The 26698-nt window shown below is 33.6% G+C and overlaps 1 protein-coding gene across 15 annotated transcripts in view; it reads left to right on the plus strand.

The window, feature by feature from the left end:
• The window catches only part of LCORL (ligand dependent nuclear receptor corepressor like), a 180658-nt gene that overhangs the window by 49820 nt on the left and 104140 nt on the right, over window positions 1–26698 (plus strand). For 7 of the 15 annotated variants that reach the window (XM_017958610.3, XM_003898532.3, XM_031664702.1 and 4 more), the window contains exons 2-4: window positions 1921–1986; window positions 12008–12087; window positions 13029–13158. In XM_017958610.3, coding sequence (XP_017814099.1) covers window positions 1921–1986; window positions 12008–12087; window positions 13029–13158 — 276 coding nt within the window. Of the gene's footprint in view, window positions 1–1920; window positions 1987–12007; window positions 12088–13028; window positions 13159–14480; window positions 14567–14741; window positions 14789–26698 lie in introns of those variants that run through there. The other 8 variants (XM_031664693.1, XM_031664700.1, XM_031664695.1 and 5 more) reach the window with 6 other exon arrangements.

Here is a 26698-nt window from a genome sequence, read left to right on the forward strand (position 1 = left end):
TGAATAGTTTTTTTAGTTTTAAAAACTGGGCTTATGATTAAAATTTCACCACAAAGAGAGCTCCAAGTCTGGTTAATAATTAATAAATATTACAGTACACAAACTCAAAAAATGGTGAAGGTTGGATCATTTCCCAGTTTTCTTTATGAGGCCGGCATTACTCTTACCAAAACCAAGTAAAGCCATTACAGGAGAAAAGATGCTTTGGAAAGGGCTTTGGGATGTTCCAGGTGATTACTCAGAAGGTCACAAGGGTACCATTTGAGTTGATGGAAATAATTTCTGTCTTGGTTGTGTTCTTGGCAAAATGAAAGTATGGATTTTCAAAAAGTTACTGAACTTTATTTTTAAAATGGATACCTTGTATTATATGAAAATTATACCTCAATAAAGTTGACTTTTTTTAAACAAAAAGATGTATTTGTCAGCAGTTTGAACCATAAGAATTTCATGAAGTGGAATTTATAGTAGAAGAAATTAACTAAAATGCAGTAAAGAAAGCCAAAGAGACATAAAATGCAGAAGAGAGTTAGTGGCATGAAGACTATAATGAGACCAACTAATACACTTTTGATCAGTCTTAGGAACTGTGTTATCAGCAACAGATGCTCACAAGTGCAGTAATATTTTTGAAGCAAGTTGATGACAGAAAAATAGAGTATCTTCTACTATAAAATAGAATAACCCTTCTATAGAAGGATTTGGGCTTAATCTGTCTGAGTCTCTACCCGGTGTGATAGCTTGCTCAGGCAGTAGGTAGTTCATTCACTTTTTTACCAGGAAATTTCTGCTCATGGGAACTAGTACTGTCATTTCACAAAAGATTTTATTTCATTACATATTTACCAAGTATCATGATAGCTACCTTACTTTGTGAAATCTGAGATATTATTAGTTGTAGGATGCATCAGTAGTTCATGTTTTATTAAATGAAAACCTGTAGCTAGTTTTTTACTATGACAGTAGATTTTAAGATGAGTCTTGATTTTGGAGATGTTAATGTTTTTCAAAAGCATCTTATAACTTATAAAATATTTCTGTAGAAGTATTAATAATGTTTTATAATTTAGGAATACCACTGAGAAAATCTACTTTTTCTTTGATTTATAGGGTCTGTCATGCTGTGTTTAGTTTTTTCCTCCCAAATCCACACATGGCTTACATTAGTTCCTTTTCTTAGCTTCTCAATTATTTTGCCATCAGGATTGTATTTTTTTTTCTTTGGATGTCTGTCGTTGATTGTTGCTTAAAATTAAATATGTTACTTCAAAGTCAAAAATTGTAAAATCTTAAAACTAGTATGTCCAGAAAGTGTATTTTTGAGAAATTAATAAATTAGGGTTTTGTTAACTTGACAAGATTTTCAGTAATTTTTTTTACCTAAAATTTAGGGCAATCTATAGCAATGACCAAATTGTTGTGTTTTCATTTTTACAAGTAGGTTTAAATTGTATACATCATATATTTAACAGAAAGATTTCTCCCTATTGACACTCATATACTCATTCTTGTAATTGATGTTAAAGATGCTATTTTTTTGTATTTACTTTTTTAACACAAATGTAAACAATTATAATACATGGTCTTCTAATTATTCTTCCCCTCTCTACAAGATTATTACATACAAAATCTGCCCATAATATTTTACCCAGGAATATTTCTAAATGATAAAGTTGTTTAGTTGTTTTAGTAGTGAATATTTGCATTTTGATATTTTAATTTCTTTACAGTCATGTAATTTCTGGTAGTCATTGTGTGACTGTTATATTGTATATTGCCTAGTTCAGCTTAATGCAGCTAGAGGAAAAATACTTCTGATATGTTAAATTAATTTGCTGATTGATACAGAGTTTATGACTTTAAATTGTAAAACATAACTTTTCTAGTAGTTAATATACTTTTCTCTCTTTAAAAACACAGGTTTTGAGAGTATTTTAGAAGGGCTTTATGGACCACGGCTACGAAGAGACCTCAGTTTATTTGAAGGTAATTTTTGAAATTTTATTTAAAAATTGTCATTTCCTATTCTATTTTAAAAATGAAAAATTGTTCTATACTAACTTTATATTAAACATGAATTTATGATCCTATTTAATTAGAAAATATTTTAAAATTAATAAAGTAATCCAGATTTTTTATTACATATCATATTTTTTAAAAATTTTGTATACTAAATCAAAATAGAAAATAAAGCTTGTTTGGGGGTCAGTGATGTAATTTTTGTTGTTTTATAAATTCCATGCCCTAACTTATTCTTAAATAAGATTTTTTAAAAAGTTAATTAAATTAATTGAGTTAGGTAATTGCTTAATCAAATTATTAAACTTTAATTGAATTATTTGATTCAATTTAAGTAAATGTTCAATTGAATAATTGCCTTCTAAAAAGCTATCACCCAAATTTTCACTTTTGTTTGTTCTTTTAATATTTTTCTTAGTGAAACACTTGTGAATATTGGGAAGGAAGAAACAATGGCTAAGTGAACTAATATACATTGACTTCCTTTTATTTGTTTTTGTTAGGACATCTCTTTCTAATATCTGAAGAGCTAGAGTTGTAAAACATTTTTTAAATGAGGAATTTATAGAAAATATTGAGTAGGGCCCGGCGCGGTGGCTCAAGCCTGTAATCCGAGCACTTTGGGAGGCCGAGACAGGCGGATCACCAGGTCAGGAGATGGAGACCATCCTGGCTAACACGGTGAAACCCCGTCTCTACTAAAAACATACAAAAAAACTAGCTGGGCGTGGTGGTGGGCGCCTGTAGTCCCAGCTACTCAGGAGGCTGAGGCAGGAGAATGGCGTAAACCCGGGAGGCGGAGCTTGCAGTGAGCTGAGATCCGGCCACTGCATTCCAGCCTGGGTGACAGAGTGAGACTCCGTCTCAAAAAAAAAAAAAAAGAAAATATTGAATAGAAGTCAGGAGATTAATTTTTTTCTAGTCACTTAAACCTGTAAGGTCAACATATTTATAAACTTGGCTCTTCACTGGCATAGTTTTCAAAAATAAGTAGAGCCTTTGTTGCTATTGTTCAAAGGAGAAGTGTCCTTGGTAGTGATATTGTAGTAATGATGCTAATATTTAATCAATTAAAAATTTTTTTAACTTAATGTGAATACATTTCTTACTAGGCATGACCTGCTTTGATTTTCTTTCTAACTATCATATCCAAGGGATATTACTAAGCAGTAACTTACAAGATTTTCTTAATTTCTTAATATAAATTTTAAATATTAAGTACAATTTATTATTTTAGGATTAGATTGTGTTTCCAAAGTGTTACATCCTGCTTGTAAATTTTTTTGTATAATTACCATCATATTTTATACAATTTAGGCCGAAGAGCAAGTTTACTATCAGATTGAAAGTAATTTATTTTTAATGATAAAATCTAATGCTTTTAAAGTATGGTTGGGAAAAAGGATTTTTTGTGTATATGCAATTTTGAGCTCCTGTGTATTACTAGTACACCCATTCTGAAAAAGTTTTATCAATAAATATTCAAAGCTTAAAAAAAAACATAACTACACTGTATTTTTAGGTATCACAAGAAAATAATCAGATAAGTACGCAAAAGATGTATTCTATATAAGGCTGCTCATTATAGTTCATTTAAAGTTGTTTCCAGTTTTTTTTTTCTATTACGTATTTAAAAAGGGGCTATTTAATATTTTATATTTATAATTGGGATACATGCAGGTATTAACAGTTTTGTTGAGTTTATTAATGATGTGGAAGAATTGTTAGACTCAAGAAAAGCAAGTGCAGTATATATATAATGTATATTGACTCATTCTATTTTTGTAAACAAAACAAAAACTGAAAAAGAAAGTATGTATGTTTTCATTGTAAATGGACTAGAAAGAAAAGACACCAACATGTTTGTCGTGGTTATATTTGAAGTATGGATTATGCATAGTTTTGGTTTCCTTTTATATATGTGGCTTTTTCCAAAATCAAAAATGTATTATATAATTTTTAAAATGTGAAAATTATGAAACTCTTAAAAAGCACACTTTGCATTTTTCTTACTGAAACTCTTACCAGTATTGGAAAGGGAGGTCTATGGCTGACTAAACTAAGATCGTTATCTATTTTTACCAACAATTAGTTTTTTCAGTGATTTTGATCATATTATATGTGTAATGCTAGTGTGGAATATCAGATGAACTTTATCCGATATTTTAATTTACAGAACCATAAAGGAAATAGAATTTTATTTGGGTTCTCATATGTGTAAACACTTTCTTTCACATATAACCTGTGTTTTCTTAAACTGTCCTTGGAATGGGAATGAGATCTTCCAAGAATATAGGAACATAGCATGTTTTCAGTCTTTCCCATGAGGTTTTCAAAGAACTTGTGGATTATCTTAAATGTACTGCAACAGCTTTAAGGCCTTTGAGGTTCTCAGACCTTGAAGACAAGGCATTAAACCTTGTATTCCTAGCAACTAGTCAGTGCTCAAAAGTGTCTTTATTGCCCATTGAAGCCCTCGGGCTCCTGGCTGCTGTTGGGCAATGTAGGTTACAGGTTTGCAGCTGTTATGTTCTATTGCTCATGATACAGGCAGCCTGGAACTCAGATTGCCACTCCAGGAAATACTACCTTGTGTATTCAGAGTTTTATATTTTACATTATACTGTTCGTTGTTTATTATAGCCTCCTCTTCCAAAGGCTGCAGCTGAGATACTCTTGGAAGCTTTTTGATCTGTGATGTAATTGCAATACCACATAAACAGGTTAGCTGTTTTATAGCTTGTTTGGAAATGTAGAGCACAAGGGGAGAACATTTTTGTAGATATATCTGAAATTTTGGAGTACAATTCATTTACAAAATGAGTAGTGTTGGTGTAGATTTTCTGCTTTGTTTTTTGAATGAGCAATTTCTGGATCTTGTATCTGGTCAGTTTTATGTGCTGTCGTTACCTTCCACCATACTATGGTACTTTCCATTCTACTGAGACACAAAGTATCACTAAGGATCCTTCTCTTTTTTGTATAAATACATGTTTTAAGTTAAGGAAGTGATAGTGGTGATGGTGGGAGTAGTTAGAAGTTTACTGCTCATCTTTATTAATGTCGAGCAGGGTAATTCAGTTTTGAATCACAAAGCTGAAAGTACATATGAAAGATAGCCCAACAAAATATTATCAGTCAGATGGAACGATAGCCATGCACAACATGACTTTAAGGGTGGAGACTCCAAAATGTACCCATTCCAGTGTTTTAATATTCTTTTGGCTTAAGAGAGCTTTTTTTCTGAAATCTCTTAATTTTAATCATTTCTTATTTTAACATAGTTTTGCACTGAATTAAATATTTTTGTCTGAAATATTTAAACAATGCTAATTTTAGTTTAACCAGTTTTTCTACTGAGTTTACGAATGAACAAAGGAAAAATCTAAAGAATCAAGAATTTAACTCATGCTTGATGTTTCTTCAGCCATCCTTCAAGATAATTGAAGATAATTGTATATTCTTGTATATTATCCTAAGTTCTTTTTAGTTATAAAATTAAATACATATTATATACATTTAAGTTAAATACACTTTTAGTTTGCAAACCTACTCTTTTCTCTTGAAAAATATATTCTAAAGTTCATCCTACTACCTTAAACATCAACTTTGGCACAGCGTTTTAAAGGTAAAGACTTCTTATCTTACATGCTCTTGTTTTGAGAGGTTTACATTTTAATTTTTGAATTTGATTCACAACCGCCTCCAGATTGAGTGGTTTTGAAAGAAACTTTTGAGTGCTGCTTATTTTTAATTTGTTAGAAACAAAATCTCCTTTAGTCTGTCTTGTGACTGTCCTTATGAAGAAAGCATAACTATTCTCTTTTTGGAGTGAGGTCTCCGAGGAAGTCACAAACTTCACACATTTGTGTACTTTTAGAAAAGTTCCCAGTACTCTATGCCTGTCTTGCTCCTCCATCTACCCTAACTGCACTTCTGCCATCATAGGACTGTTTAAGCAAAAATTACTCGTTTCCTGCCTTAATCTTTTATGTCTTACTGGTAGGCCAGTTTCTTTCATCTGGTTGGGGGAAGGGGTCATCTGATTTTATATACTTGGCTATGTTTATTTACAAAAATATGAATAGAATGTATGTCGCATGAACCTCAATGCATTATGGCTGTGGAAACTGATAAATGCTTACTGTTTTTTCTCTAGGTGTGGCAACATACCAAAGGCATTATTTGTATCAGAGATTTGCAAGTTACAGCATGTGGGCTAAATCCAGCTTGTTGATTGTTTTTGAATGGCTTATGAACTAAAAGTGGTTCTTACATGGTTAAAAAAGTTAATATTTCATGAAAATTATATGAAGTTCAAGTTTAATTTTTCAATTAATGAAGTTTTATTGTACATAGTCTCACTCATTCTGTGACTATGGCTGCTTTTATACTATAATGATGGAATTAAGTAGTTGTGAAGAGACCGTATGGCTTGCAAAACCTAAAATATTTACTATTTGGCTGTTTATAGAAAAGGTTTGCTGACTCCTGACTTGTAACACTGAAATTTAATATGCTTGGCTTAATATCATTTTTTTACCTGTTAACACTATGGAGACAACAAAACTACTTTTTAATAACATTTGTTTGATGAAATATTTTCAGTGCTTATTTTGTGTTAGATGCTGTGATTAGCAGTAAGGAATAAAAGATGCGTAAGTAAAATCTCTTCTTAATAGGAACTCATGGCCTAGTATTTACTGAGAAGTTGATAGTTTTCTAATATGAATTGATGATTATTTATATTATATAATTAAAACCAGAGAATTTAATGCTATTTTATTATTAGTTACAAATTATATTAGCCCTTATCACATATGTATGTTTAAGTTGGTGCAAATGTAATCGTGATTTTTGCCATTACTTTTAACATTCGAAAGTAATGTCAATAAAAAGTAATGGCAAATGGCTGGGTGCAGTGGCTCACGCCTGTAATCTCAGCATTTTGGGAGGCCAAGGCAGGCAGATCACTTGAGGTCAGGAGCTTGAGACCAGCCTGGCCAACATGGTGAAACCCCATCTCTACTAAAAATACAAAAATTAGCCAGGCGTAATGGCGGATGCCTATAATCCCAGCTGCTCAGGAGGCTGAGGCAGGAGAATCGTTTGAACCTGGGAGGCGGGCGGAGGTTGCAGTGAGCCGAGGTTGTGCCACTGCACTCCAGCCTGGGTGACAGAGTGGAACTCCGTCTCAAAAAAAAAAAAAAAGTAATGGCAAATGGCAAATAAATCTAAAGGCAGAAACTGCGATTACCTTTCCACCAACCTGGTATTTGATACATACTTATCTGAGGTAAAGACTTACCTGAGTATAGTCATCATAATGCTTGTAATACAAAGACTGGAGAAACAGGCTAAATATTCAGTAATAAGATTTGGCTAAATAAATTGTAGTGCATCTTTTTGATGAACTATACTTAACCAAAAATTACTTTGAGTATGGGAAATATTTGTGGTAAATAAGCATAAAGGTATAATATTATTTTAATTTTTTAAACTAAAATATTTTAGAGCAATTTTAAATTTACAGAAAAAAATTGAGTAGAAAGTACAGAGTTTCCATGTACTCTCTTTCCTCTGCCTTCAGGTCCGTGTATATTAGCACATTTTGTTGAACCAATTGATACATTATTATTAACAAAATTCCACAGTTTACATTAGGGTCACTCTTTGTGTGTTGTGCAGTTTTATGGGTTTTGCCTAATGCACAGTGCTGTTAATCCATCATTATAGTATCAGACACAGTGCATATTGCTGCCAAAAAACGTCTCCTAAACTCTAGCTAGTCATACCTCCCACTTCCCCAAACCTGTGGCAAACGCTAATCAGATTCTTATGGTCTCTAAAGTTTTGTCTTTTTTAGAATGTCATATAGTTGGAATCATACAGTATGTAGCTTCTGAAGATTTGCTTCTTTCACTTAGAAATGTGCATTTAAGGGTCCTCTATTACTTTTCATGTCTATTTATTGCTAAATAATACTGCCTTGTATAGATGTACCCACAGTTTGCTTATTCATTCACCTATTGAAACACATCTTGCTCACTTTCAAGATTTGCCTATTAGGAATAAGGCTTCTGTAAACACTCACAGGCAAATTTTTTTGTGGACAAAATGTTTCAACTCATTTGGATAAATATTTAGGAGCGACATTGATAGACTATGTTTAGTTTTGTAAGAAACTGTAAGGGTATCTTCAATGGTAACTGTACCATTTTGCATTCCCACCCACAATGAATGAAAGTTCCTATTGCTCCACATCCTCACCAATATTTGATGTCAGTGTTTTGGATTTTAACCATTCTAACAGGTATATAGTGGTATTTCATTGCCTTAATTTGCAGTTTCCTAATGACATGATATTCAGCATCTTTTCATATGCTTAGTTCCCACTACGTATCTTCTTGGGTGATGTATCTATTCAGACAGAGTTTGATATTTGGACAATGATGGATTCATAGAGTAAGTGAAGAAATATTTCCCTTGCTGCTGTTGTTAGAGACAGATTGTATGGAGATCATCTGGGTTGGTGGTTTCTGTTTCAGAAGGTTTTTAATTATTAATTTCTTTAATAGATATAGGGCTGTTGAGGTTATCTATCTTACCTTGTGTGAGATTTGGTAGTTTGTGTCGTCTGAGGAATTGGTCCATTTTATTTAAAGTTGTCAAGTTTGTAAGCATGATGTTGTTCATAATACTCATTTATTATCCTTGTAATGTCCATAGGATCAATGTGATGGCCAGTCTTTCATTTCCAATATTAAAACTTTGTGTTTTCTCTTTTTTTCTTGATTGGCTAGCCAGACTTGGCTGGAGGTTTATTAATTTTACTGACTTTTTTCCCCAATGAACCAGCTGATCCTAGTTTTTTAAGTGGCATAAAATATAAACTAGAAGAATCTATAGCAAAATGTTAATCATTGTCTATGGATGATGGGATTATGAATAACTTTTCTCCTTTGTACTTTTCAATATAATTAATACGTAATTTCATAATGAAAAATTAGTTTTTAGTTGTATCGCCTGCTGATCAGTATCTTTCCCTCAGACCAACACAATTATAACCAGTGTTTCATGATCTTCATGAAAAATCTAGCTCAGTATTCTTCTTTTTCATTTTTCACTGAACTTTGTCTTTGGAAACACTAAATTTACAGCCTATGGATAAAGGGACCAAAAAGCATTAAAACACTCAAAAATTATTTATTAATAGGTTATTTAGAAGAAAATAAAAATAACATCTGTTGAGGTGTTTTACACATGCTTTAATTTTTACTACAACTTTAACATGCAATAATTATTCTCTTTTTCAAACAAAGAATCTAAAACTCAAGAGAAATTAACTTGCCTGACTGAGGCTACATGAGTATGTGGAAAAGCCACAAAAAGTTCAGTACTAGGGTTCTCCTATTTCAAAATCTGGATTAGATAAAATGATTCAAGGCAGATTTTAACTATAAGAGTATATATCCATGGTGGAAAGGTTGATCTTTGTCATTCATTAACTATTAGTTTTCATTATGACATCACCTTTTACTAATGAAGCTATTTCTATGAGATATATAATTTAACCTTTTTTGAGTTTATGCATTACAGTTTCAAAAAGAGAAATAACATCTTTTAGAGATGAGTATCTTATTCATTGTTTGAGATATTAAAATGAATGTTTTATTTCAGCATTTATTTAGTTTTTAATGACATGAAAGATAACCTGGGGAGAGTGAAAATCTGGCCTAGAGTTGATTTTTCAAAAGCTATTTTCACATATAGAAAAATTTATCCCACCAAACATCATTTGTCTGGCTTAAAATAAAAAGTTAATATAGAAAGAGTGATTAAATATTTGTAAGTAAAGCTGTACATTTTGAACTCAGAAAAATTTAATGGTCTTTATATTCAATTGATTATTGATTGCCATTTATTTGACTGTGTAAGCATTTGTTATAATTTACATTTTCTTGAAGAATTCCTAAAATATCTAAAATAAGTGACAATCTCAGCATGCCTTGATACTATCTTAAAACTGGCAATTATCTTAATCTAAAATTGTTGGCCCTTGAGCCAGGATGTTTATCACTGAAACTTTATGAAACCTTATAGCTGTTTTTTAAAAATACCCCTTCCTGAAGCCTACAAGCTGTTTTCCAAAAATTAATGAGACACTGATTTTTTTTTAAAAAAAAAGGCAGTAAGATTTCCTTGACCTATCAAAATTATGTTATGCTTGGCATGTGAATCATGTTTTTGGCACAGCAGTTCCAAAACAACTCCAGAATCTTTTACATGCTTATGGATGATCTGGTTCAGCTGGACTCCAGGCGGTGAGTGGGGAATAACGTTTTCACATGAGTGTTAGGTCCCAAGTTCCTCTTATGTTGTATGGTGATTCTGTCCTAGTGAGAGGGTAAAAATTTGAAACCTACGTAAGCCTACATAGCTACAGTTCTATAGGAGCTGGGTTTTTAATTATATAGAATGTTGAAACTTTTTGATTTGTCAGATTTTACAGAAAGTGACCAGTTTTCTTAATGAAAATTTAAGTAAAATCTTTCTGTAAACTGACCTTATTAAATATACCTACAATGATATAGGATTTAAAAATAATGACTGGTAATTCTATCTTGTTTATAACTGGTTTTTGTATGGTGCTTCATAGTTTATGAAGTATTTTTACAGTTTTTCATTTAATCCATAAGTTAGGTGATGTGATCCTTATTCACATATGAGGTAATTAAAACAACTTTGTGGCTTGAAAAGCTTAAACTAGTAAGTGGGATTCCACCCCACATTTTCAGAAACTTCAAATCTAGTTATCTTTCCATTACCCTACACTGCATCTTAGTTCCCATTCGCTGCTCTAAGTTTATGTAGATATTAGTAATATATTTGTGTACTACTGCAGCAGTTAAAGGGAGTTGTTACTATATTCTTTATATTCCAACATATTATCTTTTCTGATCAATGTTTCGGGGTTGATTTGGGGGAGTCCTAGCTACTGATCCCAACTAGTATTTATTCATTATCATTCCAAAAAAGAAAAACTTTATTTTCTGTGCATTTTAGCAGAGACAAGTATTCAACTTCATTATATATTTCAAAAGTATGAAAATTGCGGCAATAGACCAGTGTTTTTCAAATTAGTTGCAGTATAGCTCCCTTAGATGGTAATGATTTTGTGTTTGAGATTCTGCATATGAATTTATTTGGGAATAGCAATTGGGGAGAGTTTCTGCTGCAAGGGTTAAGTTTTAAAATCATGTCTATGCCAAATATATTTAGGATGACAATGTTATTATGCCTTCATAAAATTCAGTAGGAACCATTTTTGTTTTCCAGAAATTCTCTAATATATTACAACAGTTGGAATGTAAGGAGTATTCTTCTGGGAAAAAAAAATTCATGTTTTATATTAAATAATACACTTACTTGTTTACCTGATTTTTACTCTTAATTCTTGTAACAAAGCCTTTAAACAAGATAATAAAAAACCGTTCTGACTTTGAACTATAGACTTTTACTTGTTTTCTTGGGCATCATTCCATTTTCTGAAATCTGTGGGCTTTTCTGGTGCTTTCTTCTATTTCTCTATTTTATGTTGTCTTTCATGGTGTGCAAAGTTTATTTCCTCCAGATATCTCCCCCTTTGTTCTGATTTCTTTCATAGCAAAAATAAAATTAAAGCACAATGATAAGTTGACTCTTTCAGAAAGTTAGATGACATTTAAAACCCTATTGTTGGAAAATTGTTAATTTATAACCAGCTCATTGTTCTTGCTATTTTGTCCCATAATAGTGCAGATTACTCTCCTTACAGCCTTCTCTGTTTTTATTTCTAGATGTCATGAGTTTAATTTTAAAGTTAGTTCTTCTCCCCTTACTGTTAGTTTTTTAAAAATTATTATGTGAGCCATTGCTGTGGAGAGTGGTAATTTTATTTGTTTTAATAAAGTTAGTATATTTAATGAATTTTTTCCCTCTTTTAAAGACTGTGAACCAGAAGAGCTGACTGACTGGTCTATGGATGAAAAATGTTCATTTTGTAACCTACAGAGAGAAGCAGTCAGTGTAAGTTTTAGTGCTATGAAATTATCTTTAAACTAATGCACAATTGTAACACAGTTTTTTTTTTAAATCTCAATTTGTTTTGAAAATTTGTGACTCACAGTGGAAGTTTAAATATTTGATTTTGGTAAATGAAAATAATATTTTAAAGTCTTATGTTAGAAATCTAACATTTAGCTTAACTTGCAGGTGAAAATCCTAGAAAACTCTTCTTTTTTTACTTATTTATTTCACATTTTTTTCTTACTGTTCCCTGACTCATGAAGTTTAGTTCAGGTCTATTTTGTGTTTAGGTATAGAGGGATGAGCTTGAAGGCTTACTTTGGTCTGAGACCACCCTACAATCTGATGTCTTAGAAATTAATAGTAGGGGAATAATGTGCTACTTTTAGCCTTTCACTTGCTCTTGAAGTCTTTTGGATATCATAATTATCTCCTGTGTAAATGATGACATATGTAAGTGTCTACTGTATACAGGGCATAAACTGTGCAGCCAGCATCTTCTTGTGTGGTGGGAAATCCTGATTTCTTTTCTACCGTTGTGAGAAGGGCTGAGAAGAAATGAAAACTTGAGAACTTGTACCAATTCTGGTCAGATTAGTGGATAAACACAACTGCTTTGTTGTTAAAACTCTCTGATAGGATTACATTACTGGCATGCCAATACAGTGAATTTATTCACCAGTATGTTTTATATGCTCTTTTTTTTTTTTTTTTTTGGCTATAGTTTTGCTAAGGAATAAGGTTATTTTGACTCTCTATCAGAGCTATTTCTTTTTTCCTGACTCTTATTCTGAAATTTGTGTTCCCTCTCTCTAATTTGATACAATTTAAAGGGTAGATCAAACGAGCATTTAGAGCATTAATTTTTTGTCTTTTTTAATGGAATTCCATGTTTGAATTAAAAAATGATTCTGGATGTTGTTGTTTTCTTACACTTTTAGGATTGTATACCATCTCTTGATTCTTCACAGTCAACACCAACAGAGGAGCTGTCATCTCAGGGCCAGTCCAACACTGATAAGATTGAATGCCAAGCAGAAAATTACCTAAATGCACTCTTTCGAAAGAAAGGTAATATTGGTATGCTTTGTCATTTAAAATTTCCAATAGAGATATAAAATGTTTGAATTTTTTTACACCAAAGTTTTTTTATATGTCAACCTCTCTACTTCACTCTTTATTATTTCTTTCTTTATTCTTAATTTTTATATTTTTAGGGACAGTAGTAGTCTCAATCATTCTAGTACTAGTCTTGTATTAGGCATTCCTCTTCAGCATTCTATTTTCAAATATCTCTCTGACTTTATCACACATTTTCCTCATCTACTATAGGCACCTTTAAAAATTTTTCCTTATGCTTCTGGTCTTTCTTATTGTATTGCTGTCTTGAACACTTCAAAATTTGTTTGATGTTCAATAAGTTATATGATATTATATTGCAAAGCTATACCTAATAATGTAATAGTTAAATCACTTATCAGTTTGGTTGGAGTGTATTTGCTGACTTACTATTTCAATATTTATTTGGTAACTTGAATTTGCTTAGTAGACATTAAAAAAAAATCAGTGTTCTTTTTTATTTCTTGTCTCTCCAAACTACTCAAACCAAAGAGCTTTTGTTTTACTTGTTCCCTTACTTTACACACATATATCAAGCAGAAGTAGTTTTTATATTTTAGTTACTTGGGAGAATTAGAGAAATGTAGAACCTTTCATGTTTTGTTCTTGGCTGTTCCCACAGTAATAGAGTGTCTTATTTTTACCACCTGGACATTTGGAGTAAGTTATGGTGCATGTTTAGGTTGGGGGATTATCTTCTCTCTCAACTTTGAGATTAAGAAAATATTACCATATTGTCGTCATCTACTTGTTGACCCTATTTTACTCCTCTTTGGAATGAGATATCACCAGATATTTTTCCACTAAATTGATAACTTTCATGTTGAAATCAATAATGTTTAAAATAGTACTTGCCTGTGGCACAAGAGTCTTTTGTTTAGTCTTAAGTGTTCTTTTATATGTTGAAATATGGAAATCCTCTTATTAAAAGAGTCATTAATATAATTTAAAGGCCTAAAATTAAGAACTATAATTTTTAAGAGCAAAAGACTGAAAATCTTTTCCTTTGTGTTACTGTTGAGAAATTCGCATTATCTTTAAAAATCAATTTTTTTTTCAGAATTTTTAGTACAGTGTTAAAAATGTTATACAGCCAGGTGCAGTGGCACATAACTGTAGTCCCAGCTAATAGGTGGGCTGAGGTGGGAGAATTGCTTCAGCCTAGTTGTTCAAGGCCAGACTGGGCAACAAGACCTCATCTCTTTAAAACAATAATTTTACATGCTTTCTTTAAGGATTTTATAACATTAATTTAGAAAATTTTATTCTGTTAGTATTCACTTACAGGAAGAATTATGTTATCAGACTTGTATCACTAAGAGAACTGGAAGAAATATACACATTTACACACATGCACACAGTAAGTTTCATTTACCTTGGAACTCATTACTCAGTCTCTTTTTCCTTTGAGTCATTTGTAATGGTAATAACTAGAATTATCAATAATAATAGCCTTTAATTTTTGATAGTATGGAGTTAACCTATGCTCCATTGCCCTATTAAGAGTAATCAGTAAAAACTTGGTACTATTTCAGCTGATTCAAGCATCTGGGTCTCCAAGAGGTCTCCTACCAATGGTTGGGTGAGTGTTCTTGGATATTTAGTGACCTCTCCATTTCTGGATTTCTTCAACATCTTTTGAAAGATTGCAGAGTTTTTAAATTAAAGATTCTTCTTAGTGTTTTTGCGTTATTTTGGGCCTTTGTTAATTTCTTTATTTGTAATTCATCACTTTTTTAAATTTAATTAAACATAAAAGATTTTCTGCTTGTTTACTTGGGCTTTTTAAATTTGCTTTCAATAAAATCATTTTAGAGATTTCCAAATGGTCTGACCAAGATGGAGCTAGAAGATAATAACAGTATCTTTTAAATGGTCTTAACTCCTTTTTTAGTTTGCCATTTGAGTTCTACTATTAACTCTACTTTGAAGTGAAAGGCAAGAAATATTATTTTAAAGACAGGAAATACGTCTGAGTCTTTGGAGTAGCATTTTAACATGTTGTTAAAACATCTTTTTAGTGCAAATTTTTTTTTCCCTGAAAATATCCCAAATGCAGTCATTTTTAGGGATTCTGGATATGGATGGCATTAGTATTCCTGGTACTTTAAATCTTTTGCTTAGTTTGAGGAACATATGCATGTTGATCATCTTGCTGAAACATAAAGAACTCTTTTAATATCCTTATGGTAACTAATTTATTATCTTTCCCAACTTATGCTTTTTGAGATGGTGCTAATGATAAATATAAGCTATTACTATTGAGAATATCACTACCTGGGATAATGATGATGATTGATATCATCAGTTGTGATTGAGCACTAAACCTTTTTTATGCTCTATCTCATTTAATGCCAAAACAATATTAAGAGGTAGGTACTGTTTAATAGGTAGGAACAGTGAAGCTCAGAGAAGTTAAATACCATGATTTTTAACTGTGTGCTGAACATTTGAGTCATCCAGAAGAAGTTCAAAAAATGAACAGTGTTCTGTGTGAGGAGCACCTAGATTCTTTTAAGTACTAAATAGAAAACACTTCCCATTCTCCACTAGTTAGCAGACTAGGATTAGAATTACTTTATTTGAATTAAGCAGACTAGAGAGGAACTATGAGGAATATTCTATATTTCTCATAGGTTTCTATTTTCTGTTCATGTGGCTTCTGAACAATTTCAGTGATTAATTCCCTTGTAGTGCTTAATAATAGATAGGTTGTAGGAATGCCACTGGCATTAAACCCTCTCAAGACTGGAAGAAGCATATTGCTTAAATACAGCTCAAGCAATTCATTGTATTTAGAAGCTAGTCAAAAATACTCTTTTAGGGTTGAATAAGTCAAATGCAAAGAGAAGGATGTTCTAGGACAAAGATGAACTTTTAACTAATTTTGTATATTCTTTACTTTAGAAATGTTTAAAAATTGAATTCCTTCTAGAGGTTAACACTAAAATTAAGTATAGTGCTAGAGTAGAATGGAAATCTCCGTAACAGGGACTTTGTTTTGTTTATTGCAGAATCTCAGCAACTAGGACAGTACCTGCATCTTAGGTCCTGAGTTAATATTTCTTGGGTGAATAAATGACTACTAAGATAAACTCTACCTAGCTATCTTTCAGTTTCTCCAAATATTCAGTAGTATTAGTATTTCATTTGTTCTGTTTTGAAGAAGTAAATTATTTTGTACATACATATAGTTGCCTTTCTCTGCTTTGTACTTAAAGTATTACTGGGTATAGTTTGAGTATCAGTTTGTTTGGAATGTTGATAAACGTAGGCATATAACTATAAAATGCCTTGTCCACAGGTATTCTCATGAAATGTAAACTAAGTTATTTTGACCTTTAGCTACAGATTCTTTAATCACCTGAAATGTTTAAGTCACTGGCTTATGATTCAGGAAGATGTCTCATCTTTTATTTTTAAATTGAAGGCTGCTGGACTTGACTAAATTGGACAGATAATATGTACGTAGTAGCTGAACGAATCCTACTGCTATCTGTATAACAAAGTCATCCTTCATCAAAATGTAATGTTTTTCCTGCTTTAATACCCACACACGCTTAGTATTCACGTACCCACAATTCTGTGTTTTTTTCCTGAAGACCTTCTTGATGAATTTGATGCCGTTAGTTGAAAGCTTCTATGAACGAACTCTTTTCCCTTAAGTTAATTGATAGCCAGGTTTTATATTAACAACTTTTTTTTTCCCATACCTTTTGGGAACACAGGCCCTTTTTCTTTCAAACTGTTGTTTTGTTTTGTACTCTAGCATGATATAAATACTAGTATGGTTCACTGACCAGTTGGGTTATGACTGATGATAAAGTAATTGATTTCTTAAAAACAGGTAGTGTTAATCTTTTAGATTGCTTTTCTCTAAGTGCAGACATCCTTGATTGACTATGTAAATTTAACATGATTCATTCAGGCCTTAAGTATTTCTTATATAAGTGTTCCTTTGTGATGTCATTGTGGTCATACTTCGAATTTCTCTTATATAGATTGTCCTTTTGGAACTCTCAGGGAATTTTAAGTGTCGTAAAATAACTGATATACCATTACAAGCTGCATTCAGAGGTGTTCATGAAAAGATTTTTCTCCTTTTCTTACCAGGTATCTGTAAGATAGTAAACAAATTCTGAGAACACACTTAAAATTAGAACCGGATTGAAGACTTTTTACATTTCTGATAAAAATCTCCCTTTTACTTGCGAGTCCATCCGTAGAAGGAATTAAAGGAAATCTACCAGTTCATCCATCATCACCCAGATTCTCATCTCCCTTTGGCTTTTTAATTCCCTAATTTGACCCAGTCTCCTACCCCTTTACAATCACCCAAATTCTTTCTACTTTGTCTTCTGGAACTTCTGGTCTTCCATCAACAGAATCCCTCAGTCTCTTCTCTGAGTGTTCCTCTTTCTTTATTGCTCTGATTGAAACCTGTGTGTTCATAAAGGATGCTTTTGTAGCCTTCTCACTTGCTGATTGTTTTTAATTCCTTACTTTGTGTAACATAAGGAGGTAACTGGCAGGCAACCTCCAAAATCTTTATATCTGCCCTGCTTGCTCAAAACCATGACCTTCTTTGAAGCCATGACATTAAAGTATTCCATCTACATTATCGTCTCTACCAGGCTTTTTGCTTTCTTCCTCCCAAATACTATTCCCATCATAGCTCATGTTGACTTCAAATTCTATGTAGCTGATACATCTAACACCCTAGCCTCTCCATTACTTGATCTCTTCATTTCCAACATTCTTTTCCTTTATTCTACTCTAGCCACCTTTTCCCACATTCCTATACCTTTATCACCTCCCAAGTCTAATATTACCTATCCCTTTCTTTGACTACCATCTTATCCCAATACTCTCATTCCACTATTTATTTTTTATTTATTGTATTGATGCATAATATTTATACATATTTACAGGATACATGTGATATTTTGATACGTGCATGAAATGTATAATAACAAATTAGGGTATTTAGAATATCCATCACCTCAAATAGTTATTTTTGTGTTGAGAACATTTCACATCTTTGCTTCTATTTTGAAAAATACAATATATTGTTACTAACTGTAGTCACCCTACTGTACCATCAGACACTAAAACTTGTTCCTTCTAGTTAACTGTGTAGATATGTACCCAACCTCTTCATCCCCTCCCACCCTTGCCAGCCTGTGATAAATATCATTTTACTCTCTACCTCTATGGAGGTCAGCATTTTCTTAAGCTCCCACATATGAATGAGAACATGTGATATATGTCTTTTTGTGCCTTTCTTATTTCATTTAGCATAATGGCTGTCTAGTTCCATCCATTTTGCTGCAAATGGCAGGATTTTATTCTTTTTATGGCTGAATAGTATTTCATTATGTAGATATACCACATTTTCTTTATCCATTCGCAGACATTTAGGTTGAGGCCGGGCGCAGTGGCTCACGCCTGTAATCCCAGCACTTTGGGAGGCCGAGGCAGGCGGATCATGAGGTCAGGAGATCAAGACCATCCTGGCTAACACGATGAAACCCTGTCTCTACTAAAAATACAAAAAATTAGCTGGGCGTAGTGGCGGGCGCCTGTAGTCCCAGCTACTCAGGAGGCTGAGACAGGAGAATGGCGTGAATCCAGGAGGCAGAGTTTGCAGTGAGCCGAGATCGCGCCACTGCACTCCAGCCTGGGTGATAGAGCGAGACTCTGTCTCAAAAACAAAAACAAAGACATTTAGGTTGAATTCGTAAGTTGGCTATTGTGAATAGTACTGCAGTAAACATGGGGATGCAGGTATCTCTTTGATATACTGATTTCCTTTTATTTGGGTAGATACCCAGTAGTGGGGTTGCTGGATTGTATGGTAGTTCTATTTTTAGTTTTTTGAGAAACTTCTGTACTATTTTCTATAGTGGCTGTACAATGTACACTCCCAGAAACTGTAAAAGAGTTCCCTTTCCCCTTCATATAAGCCAGCATTTGTTATTATTTGTCTTTTTTAATAATACCCAGTCTAACTGGGGTAAAATGATGTCTCATTGTGGTTTTGAATTGCATTTATTTCCCTGATGAGTAGTGATGTTGAACATTTTTTTCATATGCCTGTTGTCCATTTGTGTGCTTTCTTTTAAGAAATGTCTATTCAGGTCCTTTGCCCACTTTTTAATGGGATTATTTGTGCAGGTATCCAATTTATTTTTTCACCTCATTGCAGCCTTCAATCTGTAGAACACACCACTTTCACTCTTGAGTACCTCCTCATGATTTCACTTCTCTCTGTACTCAGTTCAGATACTGTGCTTGATAACCATGATCATTTTTCATGTAAAATCTTAACTCCCTTTCCTCTCTTTGCCTTTGTCATGTTTGACACTCAGAATCTTATCTGTGTTTTAATTCACTTCTCATTTACTACACGCTTATTTACTACACGCTTATTCTGGAATTGCTGAACTTGACAAGAGGAAAATATCCAATCATGCTGTTTTTCTAGGTCTCCTTTATCTAGTCGATTTCCTCTCTTACAGGTAGTTATTTTCTCTCTCTCTCCTCAAACCTCCACCAACTAAAAATTCTCTTTCCTTTTTGTAGAACAGTCACCTTCTATTATACTGTATACTCTATTTGTTTTATTTTTTGTTTGTTATCTGTTGCCTTCTGCTAGAATATAAGCACCATGAGGAACTGAATTTTTGTTAACTAGTATATTTCAAAAACTAGCACACGGTAGGTGTTTATAATAATATTTGTTATTGTCCATACTTTTGCCACCTCCACTTTCCACCTTCCCTTCTCTTTTCAATCCATCCTAGTTAGACTTTCTTTCCTACCACTCCGCTGAAATTGTTTTATCAATTTCACTGATAATTCCATTTTGTCCTGTTCAAAGGAATGCCAGTCATTTCTCATCTTAGCCTTTCAGCATCATTTGATAGAGCTGATCACTTTCTTGGTTTCTGGAAAATTATACGCTTCGGATTTTTTTGCCTTTCTCACAAATTGGTTCTTTCACATGATCCTTGCTGGTTTTCTTCTTCTTGACCTTTAAACGTTGAAGAGCCCTAAGAATTAGTCCTCAGCTGTCTTCTCTTCTTGATATACATTCACTGACTTGATGACCTCACTCAGTCCTATGGCTTTAATTATCATATGTGTGCTGATAATAACTACATAGTCAATCTAATCCTGACCTTTCTTCCCGCTTTACCAACTCTTAAATATCTAACTGCCTAGTTGGTATTCTTCACTACAGTGGCTAATAGGCATCCCACAATGACCAGTCTAAAACAGAATACTTGATTTTAATCTATTCCCCTTCCCCAGTTTTTTCCATCTTTGTGAAAGGTATCACTCGTGACTCAGTTGGTCAAGCCAAAAGGCCAGGAGCCTTCTTTGATTTCTCAGTATCTTTTACAGCCCACATGCAACCTATTATCAAGTCTCTACCTTCAAATCTATTCTAAATTTCACCATGTCTCATCATTTCCATTGCTACCACCTTAATCTGAGGCCCATCTGGTCTGGTTATACTACTAAAGAGCCTTCTAACTAGTCCTTTTGTTTCTACTTCTCCCCCGTCTTACCTATTCAGCTTTCTATGTAGAAAGAAAAATGATGTTTCTAAAGCCTCAACCAGATCATTATTCCTCTGTCCAAAAGCATTTAGTGGCTTTACATGTCATTTAGAATAAAATCTCTCAAGGACTCTATGTGGTCTGGTTCTGCCTATTCCTTGACCACATCTTATTATTCATTCTTTTGAATACTTACTGCCTTTTTGCTTTTCCTCAAATGTGCTAACCTTATTTTCTTCTCAGGATCTTTACACTTGCTGTTACCTCTGTCTGGAATCCTGTTTCTACCAGTGCACTTTGCTAATTTCTTCATATCATCAAATATTGCCTCTCTCCTGACACTGCACTGCCCTCACCACCGTATTGATAATTCATCTCAGTCACTCTTTCACGTTATGTTATGTTATGTTATGTTATGTTATGTTATGTTATGTAATTTTTGAGACAGTCTCTCGCTCTGTCACCCAGGCTGGAGTGCAGTGGCCGGATCTCGGCTCACTGCAAGCTCTGCCTCCCAGGTTCACGCCATTCTCCTGCCTCAGCCTCCCGAGTAGCTGGTATTACAGGTGCCCACCACCATGCCCAGCTAATTTTTTGTATTTTTTGTAGAGATCGGGTTTCACCGTGTTAGCCAGGATGGTCCCAATCTCCTGAACTCGTGATCTGCCCGCCTCAGCCTCCCAAAGTGCTAGGATTACGGGCATGAGCCACCGTGCCCAGCCCTCATGTTATTTTTTTAAAGTCTCCTTGACTCCTCTTCAAATCTTCTTATCTGCCACTTCTGGAATGTAAGAACAAATTAGGCAGGGATTTTGTGTTTTGTTATATCCCTAGCACCTAGAATAGTACCTGGCACCATTAACACTCAATAAGTTAATTGAGTGCATTTAAACATTTTAGAAAAGAAATGTTTTCAGAATCAAAATCAATGCTTTAAAATCATGATGGCCTTTCAATGGTTTTTTAAAAATGTAACTCACAGCTGCAGTATGCTAGACCTTTAGATAAACATCATGAGTGAGTCCTGGCAGATGACAAGTAAGTGCTTATATTCTAAGATGTTCTAGGGATCCACCAGAAATACTGAAAATATAAGTGATTCTATATTCCTTTCAGAAATGTTTAGTCATTATTCATTTAGTGGTTTTGTACATCCCTAATATCCTTTGGGGTAAATGTTTAAATTTGAGGGGAACAGATGCAGGCGGAGTTGTGGAGAAAAGGGAAGAATTATACACTGCTGGTGGGAGTGTAAATTAGCTTAGGCATTGTGGGAAGCAGTGTGGCAATTCCTCAAAGAGCTAAAAACAGAACTACCATTCAACCAAGCAATCCCATTGCTGGGTGTATGCCCAAAGGATTATAAACTATTCTACCATAAAGACCCATGCATACATATGTTCATTGCAGCAGTGTTTGCAGTAGCAAAGGCTTGGAATCAACCTAAATGCCCATCAGTGGTAGACTGGATAAAGAAAATGTGGTGCATATATACCATAGGATACTATGCAGCCATGAAAAAGAATGAGATCATGTGCTCTGCAGCAACATGGATGGAGCCAGAGGCCATTATCTCTAGTAAACTAATGCAGGAACAGAAAAAAAAAAAAAAGTATCACATGTTCTCACTTATAAGTGGGATCTAAAATAATAAGAAGTAATGGCACAAAGAGGAGAACCATAGACACTGGGGCCTACTTGAGGGAGGAGGATGGGAGGCAGGTGATAGGAGGGAGAGGATCAGGAAAAATAACTGTTGGGTATTATGCTTAGTACATGAGTGTTGAAATAGTCTATGTGCCAAACCCCCATGACATGAGTTTGCCTGTAATAACAGACATGCACATGTACCCCTGAACGTAAAATGAAAGTTTTTAAAAATTGTTTTTGAGGGGAAATAAATGGTTTTTTAAATTTATCTTTATATAATTTGTAAGTTTTTCTAAATAATTTCTTTGTGTATTCTAATTCATTACAGTAGGTGAGAATGCAGACCTGATCATCAAAAGAGATGTAATTCTATTGGGGGCCCTATTTTTTGAATTACCATCTGTCTTTAGGTAATGCTTCTTCCCTGTGCTGTCTCTAATATGGCAGTCAGTAAAATTAGCCTGTATTTAATATATAGCAATCTGTATGTGCTGTTCAAAATTCTTTATATTTAAGTACTTAATGGGAAGAAGCACTTTTATGTGGAAGTAACAGAAGAACTAATATGTGCTATATGACTGGCTGGTATTACAGTATCTTCAGTAAGCCTTTTTAATGATATTTCTCCCAGTTTTCTTGAGTAACTCATGAATTCACCAACTGTATCATCACCTGTATAGAATGCTACTAATTTAGTTCTTTCTTTTCCCCAGTTGTGACTTTTCCCCCAAGCACAACTAGCATGTTGGGCTTTATAAAACATATTTCTGGTCCATGACTAGTTTATTAATTTAAGAAAGATTTACTAAGCTCCTACTACATGCCAGGTACTGCTCTAGTGAACAAAAGAAAAAATATCCCTGTCTTCATGGACCTTTATGTTCTAGTGAAGAGAGGCCGATAATAAACAAGTAAATTATACCTGTGATTGAATGTGTATATACACACACCCAAACCTTTCACATGCTGATTGTATATGAATATAGATAAGTGCCATGGAGACAAAGTGGAAAGAGGGACATAAAGCATGGAGATGGTGATTACATTTTTATAAATGGTAATCAGATGACATTTGAGCAGAGATGTAAAAAAAGTTGAGGTAGCAAGCCATAGAGATCTTAGGAGAAATATATTTCAGGAATTAATAGCAATTTTGAGAAATTATGGATTTGGCATGTGGTAGGTGATTGCCATTCCCATTCTTCAGTTTTATATAATGTTTGTTTTTCTCTAAAGAACAATCTAAAATTGTAGCATTGTAAAGCAGGAAGGGGGGGAGTTAGAGATTGTCTGTGTTTCTTTGCATACAGAGAAATAGTAACTTCACCAATGAACATGTACTGTAGTGTAAACAAATAATGAAATGTTGGATAATTAATGATCGTCAATAGCACTTAGCAAAATAAATAAGACAAGTTTTTAAATGTCCGATTAATGGATTATAGAGTTGGTTGTGTGAAATATGGTGGTTAAAAAAAGAAATAGGAGCTTTAACTCCCATTGCTGTTTGGTAGTGAATTAAGCCAGAGTGAACTGGTGAAGTAGTGAAATAGATGCCCGAGGTTCATCCTTGTCTGAATCCATGGAAGTAACTCTGAACCATCAACTGAAGCAATAGACAAAGCAACTGGATGAAAACACTCCTCAGAATGAATAAACTGTTTAAAGTTACTTCACTTGCACTTTTTCAGCTCCTGGTCACCCAATACTTTATTTGTAGTTTAATTTTTTAATGTGATGAGTCTTCTCCAGTCATGATCAAACTCACTTGTAACAACGAACATTTTATTTGTGTGGTCTAAATTTTTTTTTTTTTAAGATTGGGTGTCAAGTATTTGTGACTCCTTTTTCTTTGCTTGACTAGTGATGAGCATCAACTGGAAAGATTTTTTCAGTTATAAACTTCAACATTTCTACTGTCCATTTCATTAAATTCAGCCTCCTTTAGCAAGATGTAAGACTTTTTGCTTTACAGTCAACATTTCCGTTAACTCCTGGAAGTTAGCAAAATATGTACTAGATTCTTCCATACTCCATTCATTGTTTGCGGTGATACTTTCCGCCAAGCCTGATTGGCTAATAGTATCATCTTATCAAAACTCTTTCATAAATCCTACATTAAAGAAGTGTTAAATGTATTAGCACCCCACATCAGATATTCATCATCAATATACTTGAAGTGTGTGATACGTCCTTTGTCTGTAGGCTGCGTTAATGACATTCAATTGGAAGGCAAAAGAGTCCATTTAAATATTCCCTTCAGAAATAATGTTAACCAGAAAGAGATGTACATAAGCCTGTTCTATTATCAGAAGTGCCTTGTTTAAGATTTTCTTTCTCCATATGTTCCTTGATGAATAATAAAGAATGATTCTGTACAACATCATGAATACCTTTATACCCAAGCTTTATGATTTGAACACCATAAAATAAGCATTCCTTCCTTTAATGAATTCCATTAATGAATTCCTTTAATGAATTCCATTCATTCCTTCCTTTAATTCCTTCCATATGTTCCTTGATGAATAATAAAGAATGATTCTGTACAACATCATGAATACCTTTATACCCAAGCTTTATGATTTGAACACCATAAAATAAGCATTCCTTCCTTTAACATTACCTTAAGGGTTCTTGAGTTTTTCAAGTGGTATACCAAAAAAGGTTTTAGCTTAATATCATCTTTACACTTTCCACTTAAAAAGTAATGATGAGCTGTCTTTGACATCTTGATGTTCTAATGCTGTTCTTATCTAAAAAAAAATTGAGGTGGAATTTTTCCCCCATAAAAGCTCTAGTTCATCAGGATTTAAAATGTACATAGTGGTTTAAACACATTTGTCAATAGTGTAGTTTTTCACTTTCAACAAGGAGTGTTGCTACAGCCTTACTGTCAGCAGAAACTACTCACTGAACTGTGATCCTCAAATTATGTAGTTTGTACAGTTCTTAAGTTTCTCAGACCCTTCTGTACGTCCTTTAAAACTCAACTCTTTCACTGAATTATTGCCTTCTTCATCTGAGGTACACTATAAATACAGTGTGATTGTTAGATAATTTAAGAAATAGATTTTATGGAATTAAAAGAAGTATAAATTCTACTTGAAGTAAGAGTTAGTAGAAGAAAGTATATTGTTTCTAGTACAGGCTTTACAATAGCAATAACAGTTGAGCAGAATTCCCTCAGTAGAAGAAAGCAAAGGAAAATGGATAGGTCCTGTATCAGGGTGCTTGATTTAAAGTTACTAACTTTGGCCATGTTAAGGAAAAGGGGATTATTGGGAGACTATTCAGGGCTCTCATAATATCTAGAGGCTAGAGGGCCAAGGTTGGCAAATAAGAAAGAATCCAAGAATACAAAGGAACCACAGCCAAGGACACATTATAATAAACAAGTCTGCATGACCTCAGGTTTATGCTCCCATAACGTGTTCGTTTTTCGAAGTCCTGAGAGGATTCATTTAATTGGCCCATTCTAAAACATCTCTCTGCCCACCCTTAGCACCACTGAGAAGGAGAGGAGGGATCTGGCCCCTTTCACGTCGATTGTACATGTAGTCAAAGGATGAGAATAGCACTCTGGAAAATGAATATGCCCAAACAGACCAGGTGTATAAAAAGCCTAAGATTCTAGAGTTGTCAGGTGAAGTGTGTATGCTTTTTATAATGGTGCTCTCTACCTGCTAGCTAAATCCTAGAAAAGGGGGAATTAGGATACTAAAAATAGGAGACTTGGTTGCTGGACAGTACACACACACAAAACCAGATGTCCATTAAACCCCTTAATTTGCCAAAAACAAGGACATATTCTCAGCCCTTAGGCTGCTTAGACCCTACAGTATTTGACTTTGTTGATCACTCCTCTCTTTTTTGGAAACTCTCTTTCCTTTGGCTTTCACTGTACCATTTTCTTTTAGTTGTCTTTACTCCTCTGAAAATTGTTTCCCATTTTCTCCCTTTTTTTTTTTTTTTCCTTTGATATAAAGAGGAAGGTATAAGTCGGGTAAGGTAGATTTTCTTATTCTTTGTTTCATCCCTTAAATGTTATTCTCTTAAGGCTCAATTCTCATCCTCCTTTTAATTTTATGCATTCTCCCTGGACAACCTTAAGCTTCAGGTTCTCACATCCTCGTGATAGACAATCCGCATTGCTGGTCATGATTTTTCAAGTTCATATTCCTGGCTGCTTCTAGGATATCTACTTCCAGATGCAACCTGCAAGAATTTCAAAGGAGGTACTATGTATAACACTGGAAAATTTTAGTTATTCCTTT

Source organism: Papio anubis, chromosome 3, assembly GCF_008728515.1.
Source record: "Papio anubis isolate 15944 chromosome 3, Panubis1.0, whole genome shotgun sequence".
NCBI lineage: Eukaryota > Metazoa > Chordata > Mammalia > Primates > Cercopithecidae > Papio > Papio anubis.